This window comes from Rhinatrema bivittatum, chromosome 4 (assembly GCF_901001135.1).
Source record: "Rhinatrema bivittatum chromosome 4, aRhiBiv1.1, whole genome shotgun sequence".
Lineage (NCBI taxonomy): Eukaryota > Metazoa > Chordata > Amphibia > Gymnophiona > Rhinatrematidae > Rhinatrema > Rhinatrema bivittatum.
Window position 1 is genome coordinate 481115904 of NC_042618.1, and position 19716 is coordinate 481135619.

The following is a 19716-nucleotide window of genomic DNA, read 5'->3' on the forward strand; positions in this document are numbered from 1 at the left end:
GGGCAGCTTCCCGCTCCGTCCGGGAGTAACGTTTCTACATCCCATTGGTCTTGTCCATCTGGCTACACGCTAGGAAATGGAGAAATTACTTACCTGATAATTTTGTTTTCCTTAGTGTAGACAGATGGACTCAGGATCCCACCCACTGCCCCAGAAAAGGGAGAATCTCGGATGGAAAACCTCGAGACTAAACAAATATGGGTAAGCCACGGCCTACCCTTAGTTCAGGACACCCACAGTTATCTGGTGTTGGCGTTAATCGGTTGAGTGCACTTCCGGTCTCCAGTTTGGAAATCAGTTGAACCAGTCTAGTTTTAATCAAATTTAAGCAAGTTATTTAAGCAAAGATATATCCACATTGGCTTTTCGAAGACAATACTGAGGAAGTGAGGTCAGTGCAGGGGTATATGTACCCAGGATGACGTCAGCTTTGAAATCTGACTCAGTCTCCCATCTGCTAGAAGAAGAGCACAATACCCATTGGTCCTGAGTCCACCTGGCTACACTAAGGAAAACAAAATTATCAGGTTAGTAATTTCTCCAATGAAACTTAATGTGGATAAGTGCAAAGTGATGCACATAGGGGTAAATTTTAAAAAGGTACGCGCGGGTGTCCATGTATTCCCGCTACCCAGCGTGCACACATGGACGCACGATTTTATAACATGCGCATGCTGACTTGCGCATGTTATAAAATCGGGGGTCAGCGCACACAAGGGGATGCACATTAGTGCGACTTGCACACGCTGACGCCCACAGCCTTCCCCTGTTCCCTCTCAGGCCGCTCTGAATTCGGAGCAGCCTGAGAGGGAACTTCCCAACCCCCTAAACTAACCTCCCTTCCCCTAACCATCCTGCCCCCTAGCCCTAAATTAGACACCCCCCCCCCCCCCACTACCACCTTTGTCCTACCTTTTGTTCCTGTCTCCGGGCAGGCGCAGGCTGCGCGTGCCGGCAGCCTGCTGGCACACAATCCCCCGGCACAGCGGCAAATGCCCGCTGTGCTGGGAGCCTCAGACCCCGCCCCTTTTCCAAGTCCCGGGACTTATTCATGTGGTCGGGCCTTTTAAAATCCAGGCCTTAGGGAAGAGTAACCCAAATTATGGCTACGCAATGCAAGGTTCCACATTTAAATGTCACCACTCAGGAAAAGGATCAAGGCTTCGTTGTTAAGACGTTGAAATCTTCTGCTCAGTGTGCAGCAGCAGCCAAGAAAGCAAATAGAAAGCTAGGAATTATTAGGAAAGGAGAATAAAACAGAGAATATCATAATGTCTCTGTATCGCTCCATGGTGCGACCTTATCTTAAGTATCGTGTGCAGTTCTGGTCGCCACATCTCAAAAGAGATATAGCAGAATTAGAAAAGGTACAGAGAAGGACAACCAAAATAATAAAGGGCTGGAACAGTTCTCCTATGAGGAAAGACTAAAGGGGTTAGAATTCTTCATCTTGGAGAAGAGACGGCTGAGGGGAGATAGGATAGAGGCTTATAAAATGATTGGAATGGATCAAGTAAACAGTTTACTCTTTCTAAAAGTACAAAGACCGGGGGGGGGGGGGCAATGAAGTTAGAAGGTAATTCATTTAAAACTAATAAGAGAATTTTTTTTACTCAAAGCATAATTAAGCTTTGGAATTCATTGCCAGAGGATGTGGTCAAAGCTGTGTTTAAGAAAGGTTCGGACAAGTTCCTGGAGGAAAAGTCCATTAACAATTATTAAGGTGGAGTTGCAGAAATCCCCTGCTTATTCCTGGGATAAGCAGCTTAGAATCTGTCTTCCCCTTGGGATCCTGCCAGGTACTTGTGATTCGGATTGGCTACTGTTGGAAACGGGATATTGGGCTTGATGGATCCTTGGCAAGTCTTATGTTCTTATCCATGTTATTTAGCATCTCGGAAACTTAACCTTGTATTGAAACTAAATATTCAAAACCTTCATTGTTGAAACCAGCCCATAGCACAAAAATTGATTAAAATGTGTATAGATAGATATATATATATATATATATATATATATATATATATATATATATTACTCATCCAAAACATGTAGACTCAAATTCATATTAGATACATTCAAAATATTGAAAGTGCTCCTGCTTACATCTTGGCCAACATGGCCAGTGTTTCTGCAGTAAAAGAAATCTGCCTAGTCAGGGGTCCCAACTAATCTCTATCACATTTTACTTGCTAGGAGAATTCATCTATGTAATATGGTTCTGTTTCCTAGTTGGTTATTTGTCCTTCAATTACTTCCCATATAACTTTTAAAGAAAAGCTTTAGGTGATTTTCTAAATTTGTAGAGAATGGTGCTAAAATTAACATCCCTTTTCAGTGGCTAGAGAAGCATTGCAGTAAAGAAGAAATGGACTTGCCAGATTTTTTTTTTGATTTTTTTTTTTTTCTATTTTCAACAAATATATAAGCAAGAAAAATCACTTCCAGAAAGAAATGGAAAATGTACATACAGCATACATCATATAATCCAAATTAATCTTGATCTCATAAACTTATAATGCACATTTTCACCAATTTTAGGTAATACAGGAGTAGGGGGAAAAGAATTATAGGGAGATATTAAGAAATTATTTTTTAGAAACAGGCAATTAACATGATCTCTGCTTTTTCCTTGAACTTAAACTTAAGGATCTTCGACCTGGATGTTTACAAGAGATAGGGTAGCTATATTCCTGGCATTAATGATTGATTTTAACTGTTCTGGAAAAAGAAAATATAAGACTCATTTTGTAAACAAATCAAACATTTGCATGGATACCTTAAACTAAAAGAAAACCCAAGGGATGCAATCTGAGATTTCAATAGGAGGAACTCTTGCCTCCTCTCCTGAGTTACCCGTGTGAAATCTGGGTAGACCCGGATTTCTTGTGCATAGAAGCAAGCTGAGATATTTTTAAGATATCTCTGCATTACTTCACTGAGATCTTCTTCCGTTGAGCATGTTACCAGGAGAGTTGCCCGGTCATGCACCTCCATGGACTTGCCAGATTTAAGGATATACAATATAAAGCTAGTATAGCAAGGATAATAAGACATTGGCTCTATGAAACCTCATGTTATGTTGGTTTGAATATTGAGAAGGCCCTAATATCATGCCTACATTTACATTATGTGCTTCATGCAGAAACTGGTAAATTACCAGCTCAAATTCAGGAAAGTGTGCCTTTAAGAATAGGATGGAAATTCATTATAAGGCGTAAGCCCACATGTTACTTAGATTGTGAGTCCCCTGGAGACAGGGAAATACCTGTAGTACCTGAATATAATCCACTTTGAAGTGGCTGAAAGACAGAATCCAAATCAAAATAAAGAAATAAATCTGCCAACCTGCCTTGTCCATATTCTTGTAGGCCTGAGGCCTTCAGTCAAGCCAGTATTTATGCACAAACTCCAACCATAGCTTTTGAATGAATGGGTGGTAATCAGAAGGTAGAGGATGACAGGTGTCTGATTCTGGCACCAAGACTGGAGGCGTGAAAGATTCGTAGAGTCTTGGCATCGAGAAGATATCATTTCAGCGCCATGACATCTGATGTTCATGGCTTCAAAGGTAATGCCTTGACATCTTTGGTGCCAACAGAGATTTGTTTTCTTTTTTTTTTTGCCAAGAACCTGAAACTGAAAGGCACGGTTCTCTGAGCTCCTCCTTCCCTTAAATGGGGAGGAAGTCTGGAATTTGTGCTTAAAATCTCTATACGATAGTGTTTGTGGAGACGCAGTGCATTTATGTCACGGGAGAGACCCAAGTAATGGAGGCAGAGCTCATGTAAGTCAAGGGTTGACATCTGATGCCAGCATTTAGTGCAAGGCTTGAAGGGTTTCTTCCCCTACATTGTGAAAGCCATGGAAAAGTTAAAAAAAAAAAAAAAAAGGGGGGGGGCTGCTGTAGAGAGACAGCACCGTGCTTGTCCCGATGCTCCTGGATTTCCCCACTGCTGCCACGAGTGGAGGGAGAGGGGTTGCTGATGACTTCAAGAAGATATCGGTTTTCAAAATCCTGTTCACTGAGGCATTGAAGAAGAAACTGATTGCAAGCAGTGGATATGGGATGGAAGAGGAAGCACCCAAGTGTTTCTGTGGATATGAGGCAGAAGTCTCCCTCAGTCCTGGTTTGTGTTCTCCTCCACGGGGCTCTCTGGGGGCTGAAGGAGCCCTCTAGCATGGCTGTAGCTGCTGACATGTCCGTGCCCCTGTTGAAAGACTCAGGGTGTAGTGTTAGCCTGAGAACTGATGCAGTAGACTGACATGAGTCACTTTCGGGTAGTTCTCAGGAAGTACCACGACAGCGGGGGACCCACTCCCCTGACTCAGTTGACTGTGGTGCAAGAAGCTGAATATTTGTTGCTTGCAGATCCTGCTAGGAACAGAATCGCGGTGCCGTGTGCTGTCTCGCCACCTCGGGATCTGGAGAGGATGGAAGTAGGAGAGACTTTGTCTGCACCGGCTAGCATCACTCTCGGGGATATCTGGAGAATGGTAACACACTCTCTGAATCCTCCCTAGCGCAAAATAATTCTCAGTTGTTTAGTTTTTCTTCTGTAGCCTTGTCCAAATTAGCTGATCTTGAGCAGAGTGGAATCTATTCAAACACAGGGGAGGGACTTTACCATACTGCAAAGTACTGCAGTGTCTAGTGTTTAAGGTAGTTTGATTTTACATAATAAGCTTGAATCCTTGGAAAATGTAAAGGATCTAAGAATTTGCGATTGTTGAACTTTCCTAAGTCCAGATTGCTTTCAGCTCATGAATTGTTTAAGGAATATATGGTTGAGGTTTTGCAGTTTTCTCAAGATAAGGAGTTAAAATGTTGTTATACCAGATATGTAGATCTTGAGTGAAGAGGAAGGCGCTTTGGATATGCTAGCTCCCTTTGAGTGTACTGATTTGTCAGCATTTTTACAAAACACTCAGGATGTTATTACAAATAGAGCAATGCTCATTGTAATCTCAAAAAAGATATAGCAGAATTTATTTATTTTAAAATATTTATTACCTGCCCTTCCTACATTCAGGGCGGGATACAAGAAAACACACATAAAATTAGAAAACTTACAGAGGACAACCAAAATGATAAAAAGAGATGGAAAGATTCCCCTATGAAGAAAGGCTAAAGAGGTTAGGACTCTTCAGCCTGGAGAAGAGAGGGCTGAGGGGGGATATCATAGAGGATTATAAAATCAGTGGAATGTAACAAGTAAACAAATTGATTGTTTATTGTTCCAAAGAGTTAAAGACCAGGGGACACACAATGAAGATACTAGGTGATACATTTAAAACTAATAAGAGAAAATATTTTTTTATTCAATGCATAATTAAGATGTGGAATTCGTTGCTGGAGGATGTGGTGAAAACTATTAATGTAGCTACGTTTAAAAACAGTTTGGAACAGGCTCCTGGAGGAAAGGTCCGTTAACCATTATTAAGGTAGAGTTGCTGAGTGGCTGAAGCATTCCTCATTTCACAGACATTTATAGGGCAATTTTCAACGTCAGTCTAAAAATGGCTCTCAATACGGCTAAAAGTGCGCATCTTCCATTTTTACTTGTATTTGAGCTGCATTTAAAAATGTATTCCTGGACACTTGTTTTTGGGCAAGATTGAGAGAGTGCGTATAGATTTTATTTTTAAATCTACATATATTTTCCAAAACAGATGTTAGCAGGTACCTTGTGCCTGTGGCAAGTTTCAAAGTAAGAGTTTGCAAACGTTTGTGTAAAGTCGGTGGGTGTGAAGTAGCTGCAGACTGTCCTCATGCGAACAGTTTGCGAATTGCCCTCTTTATTTGTACCATCTTGCACAAGAAAAGGCAGTGAATAATTGAATAGTAAATCTGTGCACACAATCTTTAGTAATGTGTATTGCTGGAAACAAGCATGAGACTGGTAGACAAGTTTGATGGAATTATGATTTAAAGCGCCTGGATGTTATTTTTCTTAAAACATGTATTTTTGGCCCTGAACATATTTCTAATTACTTAACCTTCATAAACTGTAAAAGCTTATTTTCATGTTGAACATAATTAGTGGTAATGAATCACAAACCTGACAAACTGCATCCCGTTTAAGCTGAGGTCCCTCTTGACATTGGCTTACTGGATAAACTGCTGCAGATATACTCTCTCAGATGCACTAGCACTACATTCTGTTTAAATGTTCTCGCATTATTCTCATGGTTGAAATGTTAACACATTTTTCTCAAAATGCCATTTGCAGTTGAAAGTCTTCCGTTTCCTCCCGAATGTCCGACGGCAGCTGCAGTGCCCGCCACTCAGCCGCAGCTCACAGAAGGATCACATTTCATGTGTGTATAGTGGCAGAGAAACACCGGAGGATTGCCCATGTAGGTATTGATACATTCTTAAATTATATTTTGTCAAATCCTTTGTTGGATAAAAACTGTAATGAGCAAACTAAAATATATGTGGAGGCCTTCCATGTGATTTCTTAATTAAATTATTAAATGTCAGAGAATTTAATTTGAATTGGTATTTTTTAATTGATTATATAATCCCATATCTTGGTTACATAGAAACAATGATAGAGCCCCTATGGCTCACCCAGACTGCTGCTCCATATAGACCATGTATTCTCAGTTTATATTTGTTTGATTCTGTTCTTTCACCCATGATGCTAGCATTGAAGTAGATGGCTGAGAGAGGGGTGCCAGAGACAAGTCTCTCCACAAATCTCACAAGAAAGTCTGAACAGAGGAAGAAACAGGGAAATGCAAGCATGAGAAGTAGATAAAAAGCTGTGACTGAAAAGGTTTAGTCTCAGCTTAATATCGGGCCGATACAGTAAACTGAGTGGACGAGCGCCCAGGCCACTCTGCTGTGCGCGCGATTCAGTAACTTAATTTATTTAAATTAGGGCCCGCGGTAAAAAGAGGCGCTAGAGACACTAGCGTGTCCCTAGCGCCTCTTTTTTGATGGAAGCGGCGGCTGTCAGCGAGTTTGACAGCAGACGCTCAATTTTGCCGCGTCAGTTCTCAAATCCGCTGACAGCCACAGGTTCAGAAACGGATGCCAGAAAAAATTGAGCGTCCGGTTTTCAACCCGCGAGCTGTGGGCCCATTTTAACATTTTTTTTTTTTTTTTAACTTTTAACTTTTGGGGCCTCCGATTTAATATCGCCATGATATTAAGACAGAGGCTGCGCAGAAAAGCAGTGTTTACTGCTTTTGTGTGCACTTCCTCGGCGCTGGCAGAAATTAACGCCGACCTTTGGGTAGGCACTAATTTCTTAAAGTAAAATGTGTGACTTGGCTGCACATTTTACTTACTGTATCGCGCGGGAATGACTAATAGGGCCATCACCATGCATTTGCATGTTGCGGGCGCTGTTAGTCTCGGGGGGGGAGGGGTTGGACACGCGCTTTCGACGCGCTAGCTTTACCCCTTATTCAGTAAGGGGTAAAGCTAGCGCATCGAAAGCGCGTGTCCAAATGCGGGTTAACAGTGCGCTCCACTGGAGCGCACTGTACTGTATCGGCCTGTAAGTGAGGAGTCTGAGAACGAGAGACACTGCCTGTTTTATAATCCTTTGCTGGTTATTGATTGGGAAATGACTGAGCTGGGATCTCATCTTATTTATTGGAAGCTACTGCTAAGGCTGATTCCTCATGAGAGGGCAGCACCATTTAAATGGGGAAGTCTTGTAATTCCTATTGTAGAGTGGATGAAGGTAAAGTTTTTGTGTACTTTACACCCAATTATTGGAAACGAATGACCCTCACAGATGTCTCAGTACATACATGACAGGAGTCGGGTGGCACCTCACAGATGTCTCAGTACATACATGACAGGAGTCGGGTGGCACCTCACAGATGTCTCAGTACATACATGACAGGAGTCGGGTGGCACCTCACAGATGTCTCAGTACATACATGACAGGAGTCGGGTGGCACCTTATAGACTAACCAGTTTTTGAAGCATGAGGTTTCAAGGACAGAGTCCACTTCCTCAGATGCTCCCTGGCAGTACATACATGGATGGCAACATATTAGAGGTCAAGGATGATCAATCTGTTCCAGGTTCTATACATCACACTGCAATATCTAAAATATAGGTATAGTAAGATGTTTATTACTTATAACTGGAGATCAGGTGGCTAAGTGGCAAGTTAGAGGCACATCTGTTCGACACTTTCTAAAATTGTTCATAAATCAGCTGGGTTAGTGCTGGCAGAATGATGGGCACTAGGTTTCATCAGCAAGGATGTAAGGAGAAAACAAGAGGCAGATAAAGGAAACATCACCTAGCAACACCAGAGGCCAAAGGGTAGCTGGATAGAAACCAACCCAGGTCAATGCTAGCAGGTTGGTGGTGGCTTGGCACTGTCCAACGTTATGCAATCCAGGTAGCAAATGTCCCATCAATAGCATCACTAGCGTTGGTATCTGCTTCTATTACAAGTGTAGTGGTAAAATATTGGTGGGGAGAACAGCTGGATTAAGTATGGGAATTTCTATGCTCACCTACCCAGGATCATTGAGAAATACCACAAAAATGAAATTGAATTAATATCCTGCAGGTGCTCAGGACACATATATCCTAGCAATGTAGATTGAAATAACTAGATAGATTGATTAACTGGTGTTTGCTTTCATTTACTTTGTCTTGATAACTTGCCTACCTGTTTCTTTCTTTATTTAAAATGTATATTCTGCATATTATGAAGAACATTGCTAAGCAGTTACAAATTTTAAACGTTAAACATAAAATAATAGCTAAAATAAATTATTCCACTAAAATACAAATAGTCAAAAAACTTTATACATAGCAAAACATAGCAAAACTTTATAACATAGCAAAAATTGGAAGAAGGATCCAACAGAAGAAAATAGGATAATGCATAAACGTTGGCAAGTTAAATGGAAGACATTGATAAGACAGGCGAAGAGAGAATTTGAAAAGAAGTTGGCTGTAGAGGCAAAAACTCACAGTAAAAACTTTTTTAAATATATCTGAAGCAGAAAGCCTGTGAGGGAGTCAGTTGGACCGTTAGATGATCAAGGGGTTAAAGGGGCACTTAGAGAAGATAAGGCCATCGTGGAAAGATTAAATGATTTCTTTGCTTCAGTGTTTACTGAAGAGGATGTTGGGGAGGTACCCGTACTGGAGAAGGTTTTCATGGGTAACGATTCAGATGGACTGAATCAAATCACGGTGAACCTAGGAGATGTGGTAGACCTGATTGACAAACTGAAGAGTAGTAAATCACCTGGACCAGATGGTATACACCCCAGAGTTCTGAAGGAACTCAAAAACGAAATTTCAGACCCATTAGTAAAAATTTGTAACCTATCATTAAAATCATCCATTGTACCTGAAGACTGGAGGATAGCTAATGTAACCCCAATATTTAAAAAGGCTCCAGGGGCGATCCGGGAAACTACAGACCGGTTAACCTGACTTCAGTGCCGGGAAAAATAGTGGAAAGTGTTCTAAACATCAAAATCACAGAACATATAGAAAGACATGGTTTAATGGAACAAAGTCAGCATGGCTTAACCCAAGGCAAGTCTTGCCTCACAAATCTGCTTCACTTTTTTGAAGGAGTTAATAAACATGTGGATAAAGGTGAACTGGTAGATGTAGATTTTCAGAAGGCGTTTGACAAAGTTCCTCATGAGAGGCTTCGAGGAAAACTAAAAAGTCATAGGATAGGTGGTGTCGTCCTTTTGTGGATTGCAAACTGGCTAAAAGACAGGAAACAGAGAGTAGGATTAAATGGACAATTTTCTCTGTGGAAGGGAGTGGGCAGTGGAGTGCCTTAGGGATCTGTATTGGGACCCTTACTTTTCAATATATTTATGAATGATCTGGAAAGAAATATGCCGAGTGAGGTAATCAAATTTGCAGATGATACAAAATTGTTCAGAGTAGTTAAATCATAAGCAGATTGTGATAAATTGCAGGAAGACCTTGTAAGACTGGAAAATTGGGCATCGAAATGGCAGATGAAATTTAATGTCACCCACAGCCTTCCAGATGATTGTGGATCACTGGGGGATTCCGGACATGGATTTACTGGCGGACAAGTCCAATGCTCAAGTACCCAGATACTTCAGCCGCAAGTGCGACCCGTTCTCACACGGAATCGATGCCCTGGTTCAGCCATGGCCTCCAGGGATTCTGCTATACGCCTTTCCTCCGTGGCCTCTGCTGGGCACCATCATCCACAAGATTCAGAAACACCGGGGCCTAGTTCTTCTAGTGGCACCAGACTGGCCAAGAAGACCCTGGTACGCGGACATGAGAAGACTACTGGCGGGGGAGCCTCTTCCCCTGCCTCCTCTCAGGGACCTTCTACGTCAAGGTCCCATCCTCCACGAGGATCCAGCTCAATTCTCTCTTATGGTCTGGCCATTGAGAGGGCTAGACTGAAGAAAAGAGGTTACTCGGAGCCCGTGATAGATACACTCCTCCAAGCTCGCAAGTTTTCCACATCCCTCACCTACGTAAGGATCTGGAGAGTATTTGAAGCATGGTGCGACACTCATGGCACCAATCCACATGCGACCACAATCCCTATTGTGTTGGATTTCCTGCAAGATAGACTTCAGAAGGGTCTCTCCCTCAGCTCCATCAAGGTTCAGGTGGCTGCACTTTCTTGCTACGGTCCCAGGAGGGATGGCAAGACCATTGCCAAGCACCCAGATGTTTCTCGCTTCCTGAAAGGAGTCAAGCATATTCGTCTGCCACTGAAGTGGCCTGTGCCCTTATGGAACCTCAACCTTGTTTTGGATTTCCTTCGGGGCCTGTCTCTCTGTTCTCTACCCTTGAAGATGGTGTTCTTGCTGGCGGTGTGCTCAGCACGCCGCATCTCACAGCTACAAGCACTGTCCTGCCGTGATCCCTTTCTCAGAATCACTCCTGAGGCTATCCATCTTCGGACGGTTCCTTCCTTTCTACCTAAAGTGGTTTCACAGTTTCATCTTAACCAAACCATATCCTTGCCTACCACGGCGGGTTTGAAGAAATCTGAAGAAGGGCGTTTATTATGCCATCTCGACATTGGCAGATTACTGCCCAGATATCTGGAAGTGACACAAGAAGTACGAAAGACGGACCATCTGTTCGTCCTGCATAGCGGACAGAAACAAGGTGAAGCGGCCTCGCGGCCCACCATCGCCCGCTGGATTAAAGAAGTTATCCGAGCAGCTTACGTAGAGGCTGGGAAATCTCCACCTCTACAGCTCAAGGCTCATTCTACCAGAGCACAAGTGGCATCCTGGGCAGAATCCAGGATGCTGTTGCCTGCAGAAATATGTAAAGCGGCGACATGGTCCTCCCTCCATACCTTCTCCAGGTTCTACCGTCTGGATATCCAGGCCAGGGAGGACACAGCATTTGCAAGGGCGGTACTACATGGTCCTCAGGCAGCCTCCCGCCCAGGCTGGGAGTAAAGCTTTTGTACATCCCATTCGTTCTGAGTCCATCTGGCTACACGCCAGGAAATGTTGAGATTACTTACCTGATAATCTCCTTATCCTTAGTGTAGACAGATGGACTCAGCATCCCGCCCAGCTGCCTGTGTACATGGGTTTCACTGATTCAAGGTAAGCCATGTCATCTGTTTCCATAAGAGCGTACACTCTACCAGGTGTCCACGCCTTCCGGTTGTGAATGCTGGTCAGGTGTGGAAGTAGGGGAGAGGGAAATAGACCTGCAATGTGGCAGGATTCCCCACCCCCCCCCCCCCCAAAGTAATGGGGAGAGGGGGAAAGACCTGCAATGCTGCAAAGACCCTTCACCCACCACATGATTATGCATGAGCTTATGCATATTTATCAGCTGGAAAATATAAGATGGGAGCAAAATCTGAGAAGCGACCCTGAAACCAGCAAAACTCTAAGGGCAACCTTGGAAGCGAAGGACCTCCTGAAGGCTGAGAAAGCAAGAACCTGTAGCAAAGTATCCCTGAAAGCGAAAAGAGGGCCAAAAGCAGACCAGTACTCCCAATTATACCTTAGATTATAAAAGCGTGTTCTTCTGGTGTAAGAAAAGAACTCAGTCATGTCATCAGACTTCTCATTTATTGGTCATATACAACACTAACCAACTTGACAAAGTCGCCTACCATATATTGTTCATCAGGTTACCGGAATATGTTCAGCACTGCTACCTCTTAGCAGGCTTGCAGATAACATATTAGGTTGAACTTCCTGGGCTCAGAGCTCTGGCTTCTCCTGTTGCTCATCTTAGTGCACTACCCTTCCAGTACATTTGCAAAGGTGCAGTTTGGTCACACCTTTGTGTCCCATTGCTGCCTGAACAATCTGTCATGGACCGGGAGTAACTTCAGACCACGGCAACCTTCAGCTTGGGAATCCCCACATATCCTGGCTAATTCAGCCATGCTTATCAATGGAAAAAGCAGGTTTGCTTGCCATAACGGTGTTTTCTGTATATAGCAGGATGAATAAGACATAAGATGCCTGCCTCCTCCCTAGAGAGTCGACTAGCTATGACAGATTGAAGAGGAACTTGAGGCAAAGGCCATGCAGGCTCTCCTGCACATGCTCAATGGAGCTCAAAGCTCTACTATCTTGGAGAGATGTTCGTTTGGTGCCACTGAATGACATCACCTACAGATCATGTATAATTCATCCGGCTGTCTATGGAGGACACCGTTTACGGTAAGCAAACTTGCTTTATGTAGACTGTTCATCCAATAGTAACAGATTACGCATAAACAGCTTGTTTGAGGTTACAGCCAGTCCTTGAGAGTATGGACTGGCTGTTCGGACAGAATGGGACATAAAGGTGTGAACTTGTGAACAAGCTACACCTTTGCAAACTAGGGGGTCACTAAATGAAAATCCAGGGGAGAAGATATAACAAGCTAAGAGAGAATTTGAAAAGAAGTTGGCCATAGAGGCAAAAACTCACAGTAAAAACTTTTTAAAATATATCCGAAGCAGAAAGCCTGTGAGGGAGTCAGTTGGACCGTTAGATGATCGAGGGGTTAAAGGGGCACTTAGAGAAGATAAGGCCATCGTGGAAAGATTAAATGATTTCTTTTCTTCGGTGTTTACTGAAGAGGATGTTGGGGAGGTACCCGTACTGAAGAAGGTTTTCATGGGTAATGATTCAGATGGACTGAACCAAATCACGGTGAACCTAGAAGATGTGGTAGACCTGATTGATAAACTGAAGAGTAGTAAATCACCTGGACCAGATGGTATATACCCCAGAGTTCTGAAGGAACTAAAAAATTAAATTTCAGACCTATTAGTAAAAATTTGTAACCTATCATTAAAATCATCCATTGTACCTGAAGATTGGAGGACAGCTAATGTAACCCCCATATTTAAAAAGGGCTCCAGGGGAGATCTGGGAAACTACAGACCAGTTAGCCTGACTTCAGTGCCAGGAAAAATAGTGGAAAGTGTTCTAAACATCAAAATCACAGAACATATAGAAAGATATGGTTTAATGGAACAAAGTCAGCATGGTTTTACCCAAGGCAGGTCTTGCCTCACAAATCCGCTTCACTTTTTTGAAGGAGTTAATAAACATGTGGATAAAGGTGAACCGGTAGATGTAGTGTACTTGGATTTTCAGAAGGCGTTTGACAAAGTTCTTCATGAGAGACTTCTAGGAAAAGTAAAAAGTCATGGGATAGGTGGCGATGTCCTTTCGTGGATTACAAACTGGCTAAAAGACAGGAAACAGAGAGTAGGATTAAATGGACAATTTTCTCAGTGGAAGGGAGTGGGCAGTGGAGTGCCTCAGCGATCTGTATTGGGACCCTTACTTTTCAATATATTTATAAATGATCTGGAAAGAAATATGACGAGTGAGGTAATCAAATTTGCAGATGATACAAAATTGTTCAGAGTAGTTAAATCACAAGCAGATTGTGATAAATTGCAGGAAGACCTTGTGAGGCTGGAAAATTGGGCATCTAAATGGCAGATGAAATTTAATGTGGACAAGTGCAAGGTGATGCATATAGGGAAAAATAACCCATGCTATAATTACACAATGTTGGGTTCCGTATTAGGTGCTACCACCCAAGAAAGAGATCTAGGCGTCACCGTGGATAACACATTGAAATCATCGGTTCAGTGTGCTGCGGAGTCAAAAAAGCAAACAAAACGTTAGGAATTATTAGAAAGGGAATGGTAAACAAAACGGAAAATGTCATAATCCCTCTGTATCGCTCCATGGCACCTTGAATATTGTGTACAATTCTGGTCACTGCATTTCAAAAAAAGATATAATTGCGATGGAGAAAGTACAGAGAAGGGCTACCAAAATGATAAAGGGAATGGAACAGCTCCCCTATGAGGAAAGACTAAAGAGGTTAGACTTTTCAGTTTGGAGAAGAGATAGCTGAGGGGGATATGATAGAGGTGTTTAAAATCATGAGAGGTCTAGAACGGGTAGATGTGAATCGTTTTTTTACTCTTTCGGATAATAGACTAGGGGGCACTCCATGAAGTTAGGATGTGGCACATTTAAAACTAATCGGAGAAAGTTCTTTTTCACTCAATGCACAATTAAACTCTGGAATTTGTTGCCAGAGGATGTGGTTAGTGCAGTTAGTATAGCAGTGTTTAAAAAAGGATTGGATAAGTTCTTGGAGGAGAAGTCCATTACCTGCTATTAATTAAGTTAACTTAGATAATAACCACCGCTATTACTAGCAGTAGCATGGAATAGTCTTAGTGTTTGGGTACTTGCCAGGTTCTTATGGCCTGGATTGGCCACTGTTGGAAACAGGATGCTGGGCTTGATGGACCCTTGGTCCATCAAGCCCAGCATGTTCTTATGTAGACAAAAAGGCATGTTCTTATGTAGACAAAAAGGTCAATTGGAGCAAGTGTTTCTACAGTACCTTGTGATGGGAATATATTTAATTTAAGATTTTGCAAAGAATTGATGTATAAAATATGTGTTTGAGCATTTACAGTTTTTCTGTTTCATTTTAGGTCACTGGGTAACAATATTGGATGAATGGAATTGTCAGAAGATATTGTACATTCTATTATAATCTATGAAATTCATAGCACTGGAGCATCATTCTGTTGCTTCCTGGAAGAGGTTTATTTGGAGATGGTTTTAATGACCTGTAGGTACACACTAATGTGGAAGCTGGTTTTTCTGAGAACTGTTTGCTGCCATGATCCCGATACACACAGATTAAGGTGCTGCCTAGAGTCAGAACTGAGCTACTCACGCTGCATTTTTAATGTTTTCTTACTACAAGATCACTCGCATCAGTCTGCAGTTTGTTCTCTGTATTGGGGACAGGAGGATGGAAGCACTCAGAACTGCCTCCTTTGCACATCTTCACTAAAAACATTTTACATTTTTTGAAACACTACAATTTATTTCTCACTTGATTTGTAAAAACTAAATATATATGTACATATATAAACACATATATATTTATATTTAAAATGTGCCATTTTATTACCGCTTAGTAAACTCTCCCATTTCTGCTCTAATTATTTCTCAGTCAGGTTGTGGTGTCAGCAGACTTGCCAGCAGACACACAAATGTTAATGGGATTTTTTTCTGGAAGAATTAAAAAAAAAAAAAAAAAAAAAGGCAGGTGGTGTAGGTATTTTGAAAAACTGAGCTTAAAATTCCATGGAATAGATGTGTACAGCAATAAGCAGGCATTTTATTCCCGTACATAGTGTACAAATGTAATTGTGTTCGTTGTGTATATAAAATATACACTTGAGCACTTTTGATGTAAGTATAAAGAAATCTACTTACTATAGTTCAAATGCAAATGTTCAGATCTCATTTCTTTTATAATGTTAAATAAATGTTGATGTTCTTAAACTGACTTGATATTTCTTATAAATACACCCTGAAGACACCATGATTCTGTATAATGCTGTGAAGGAACGTTATAAGTGAAGAAAGATGAAATAATGCAGAGCTGGAATGTGATCTTAGAGAGCTCACATTCAGTCCTGAGAGGCCTACGTTTCACAGTTCTGTGAGCTGAGGGTTCCCCAAGTCCACTTTTTAGTTTGAGTCTGTTTCATGAAGTTCCTGGAGTCTGGATTAGGAAAGTGATTTGCTCCACTTGTATAACCTCAGAAATATTGCTGTGCCTTTCATTCTGTTGTGGTGCTGTTCCATTTCAGCAGTGGTTCTCTGTCATCCCTCATCAAAGATGTATGAAAATGCTATATTACAGAGACCACAAACCAGTAGGAATTGCTTTCATTCAAAAAGCTCTACAAATGTAGATGGGTTTAGAAAACAAACTGCATTCTGCATCTCACTCCAGACTGCACCAGATGAATACAAGGACCACTTTCTGGGGTGAGACCTGGTCTTGGGAGCTTAACTCCTCTCACTCTCCTCCCTTTGTTTAGTTGGCACTTGCTCCCCAGCACCAGTCTAGAGCTGGTTTAGAAAAGCACATCTCCCTCCTTGTGCTTCTTTGGATCATATGCAGGTTGTCTCTAGAGCACAAGGCACCCCTATTCCTGGTGACACTGGACAAGGGTCTGCCAGTTGATCCTTACTTCCATGGATGACGGCCAGCAAGAATGGCCCTAGACATGAGCATTCTGAACTTGTGGGTTATTTAAAGAGTCTTGTTGGCCTTATGCCCACAGCTCTTCTCAAAGATATCCAAGTGAAGTTGAGCAGTTATGTGACCCTGGTGCACCTGAACAAGCCAGGAGAGGCATGCAGAGCCAGTTTCATGCTAGAGACTGCCAATGTCCTCTCATGGGCAGTGAAGCATCTTCACAGTCTATCTACAGTTCACGAATATTGGCCAAGCAGCCTAAGCAAGAATGTCCAGGAGAGTGTAAGTTGAAACAATGACTCTTTAACCTTAGCTGTGGCAGGTTGGGATGTCCAGCCAAGAACCTCGAAGCATTGATATTCAACAGGCAGGTGCCATGGTAGTTCAATAAATTTAAGGATGCATGGGCAGTGGCTACAGATACGCTTACTCTGAGGTAGAACTCTCCCCTCCCCCTTATGTTCTTCTCCACCCACGGTCAAAATGATCAAGGGAATACTCTGGAGCCTTAAAAGCCATCCACATTCCATGCTGCTTCCCAGGAGTCCAAGCAGCACTACTAAACATGTGCAGTGCTGCAGCTTGTCCATATCTGATTTACTGAAGCCCCCACTGGAAAAAGGATATCACTCAATGTGCATCTAGTACCACTACAGAAATAGGAGAAGTCAGGTGCCTCACTCAGACTGGATGCTGGGAAGGAAGTGATACACATGGAGGGGAGAGATGGTAAAGAGCTGCTGGTGGCACTGTAGCCATCTGGTTAGCAGAAAGCTGATATCAGGTAAGTAATTCTCTGTCATCAAACCTCACTGAACACTGAAATAATAGTGGAAATAATGTAAAATTTGGTTGGATTCAATATTTATTGGACCTCTGTGGGCAGAGTTAATTGCCTTCATGAGGATCATGTCATTGTTACCTCAGATTTAAAAAAAAAACAAAAAAACGTGCATTGATGCTATTTATTTAAGAAACCAGAGGCTTGCTACCTGATCTGCACCTTGTACTTTCTCTAAAAGAACAACTTGGACTCTTTTTAGCATATCTATGAGCTAAAGTTGAATTATAACACACTGATTGCACTTGGAGATGAGGCGATGCATTCTCCTTGTGCCCAGCAGCCAGCTTGTCCTCCGCACTGATCCACTGCTGCCACTACTACACACAAAATGAAGCCAGTTTATAGCAAATCGTTTTTTATTCTGCAAGAAATGCACTCCTAAATGACTGCAACTCAAACTTCATTTCATTTACTGGTACTTATTCTGTCTTTCTGAAATTTCTAAAAACGGTGATATCAATAACAATCCCATAAACTTGTCAAGTAATGCTGGCAAGAAACTTGACACACACATTAAAACAAAAATGAAAGAAACGTTTGAGTTAGTGATGTTCACGTTGCTAAATGACTGCCCACATTAGCATTTAGTTAATTTTCCAGATCATTTTCAACACAGTCAGTAAATATGCTCTTCAAATCCTCACTAAAAGCAGCCAGATTAAAATAGCCAAGTTTTTAAGGGTTGTCTAAAAATCCATGCGTGTCTGTAATAAATGACAGTACAAATCTTTGACAACTATAAAAAGGAGAACGTTTCCTATTAATTTTCTTTCCATGAGTTCTGGTGGGTTATGTCCCCTTATCAGTGATGCAGGCAAAGTATTCTCTGCCTCCATCTGCTGGTAGGGGGTAGGGGGGGCATAACCCAGCTGTTTGGACTGGACTGGTATAGCAGGATGAAATGGAAGTTAGACTTTTAAAGGTTTTACTTCATGCCACTTGATGTAGGTCAAAATTAAGAGGAAATTTAAGCATATAAAAGTTGAAATTTTAGGTAAAGGGAGAAAACAAAGTACTTTGTCTCTTACACACAACAATATGGGCCGGATTTTAAAAAGGTTACACGCGCCGGGCCTATTTTAAAAAGGCCCGGCGACGAGCATAAAGCCTCGGACGCGTGTAAGTCCCGGGGCTTGCAAAAAGGGGCGGGGGAGGGGCGGGCGGGGCCAGAGGCTCCAGGCACAGCGGCCATTTGCTGCTGTGCTTGGGATCGCATGCCGTTGGCTGGCGCGCGCTGTTTAGAAACAAAAAGAAGAAAAAAGGGGGGGAAAGGGTGGGGGAAGTAGGGGAAGGGAAGGTGGGGTGGGGGGTAGGGAACGGGAGAAGGCAGTGCGGCTCGTAGTGGGCTCGACGCATGCAAGGTGCATAATTGTGCACCCCCTTGCACCTATCCCTGCACACGCATGTTATAAAATCGGGCGTACATGTGTGCGCGCCAGGTAGCGTGCACACATGTACGCCCACGCGCTCCTTTTTAAAATCAACCCCTATATGGAGAACAAACGGAATGGTTAAATGCGGCAATCCACTTACATACACCTCAACGTAACCTTAGATCAACAAATAAGGGGTTATTAATGATTCTGTCAATATGCACCGCATATTTTAAGTGAGGTTAGGGCCAGGGCAATATCAATAGCAGGCCCTAAAGTATGGAATACACTACCTGTTGAACTCAGATTACAAAGCAATGTAAACATTTTTAAGAAAGATTTAAAAACATGGCTGTTTACGAAAGCGAACCAGAATAAGGAGTAAGAATAACATAACATTGAGAAGATTCAAAACTATTGGCATTGAGAAGATTCAACAACTACTGGAAGCAAACTTTGATGAGGAAAGCATTAATATTAGTGAGGCTTTTACCTGTCTAATTCTCGTATTCTTATTTTATTCTCTTATTTTTAATTTTATTTTAATTTTATATTTTTAGTCTTATTTTAATTATCTTATTCTATTACATTGTTTACTGAATTATTGTACTAAATTATTGCACTATTTAAAATGTATTATCCCAGGACAAGTGGGATGCTAGTCCTCACATATGGGTGACGTCACTGACGGAGCCCTATCGCGGGAAAAACTTCTGTCAAAGTTTCTAGAAACTTTTGACTGGCAGCCTGAGGCTACTGAGCATGCCCAGCATACCATGATATTCTCTGCCACAGGGGTCTCACGCCAGTCTTCGTTTTTACGCGCTGCCCTCAGCATCGCGGTGACAGGAGCCCTGTGAGTTCACTCACTGTTTTGACTGAAAAAGTCACTGGTTTTTTCTCATATTTTCCCCATTTGGGGTCTCACTTCTCATTTGTCACCGGACGGTGACAAAAAATTTCT

At 42.2% G+C, this 19716-nt stretch overlaps 1 protein-coding gene across 6 annotated transcripts in view; it reads left to right on the forward strand.

The window, feature by feature from the left end:
• The window catches only part of LOC115089239 (pleckstrin homology domain-containing family A member 5-like), a 249729-nt gene extending 234144 nt beyond the window's left edge, over window positions 1-15585 (forward strand). For 5 of the 6 annotated variants that reach the window (XM_029597344.1, XM_029597346.1, XM_029597345.1 and 2 more), the window contains 2 exons: window positions 6234-6360; window positions 14965-15585. In XM_029597344.1, the coding sequence (XP_029453204.1) occupies window positions 6234-6331 (98 nt within the window). In that variant the 3' untranslated portion in view covers window positions 6332-6360; window positions 14965-15585. Of the gene's footprint in view, window positions 1-6233; window positions 6365-14964 lie in introns of all 6 variants that reach the window. The other variant, XM_029597341.1, reaches the window with a different exon arrangement.
• The last annotated feature ends 4131 nt before the right edge of the window (window positions 15586-19716 follow it).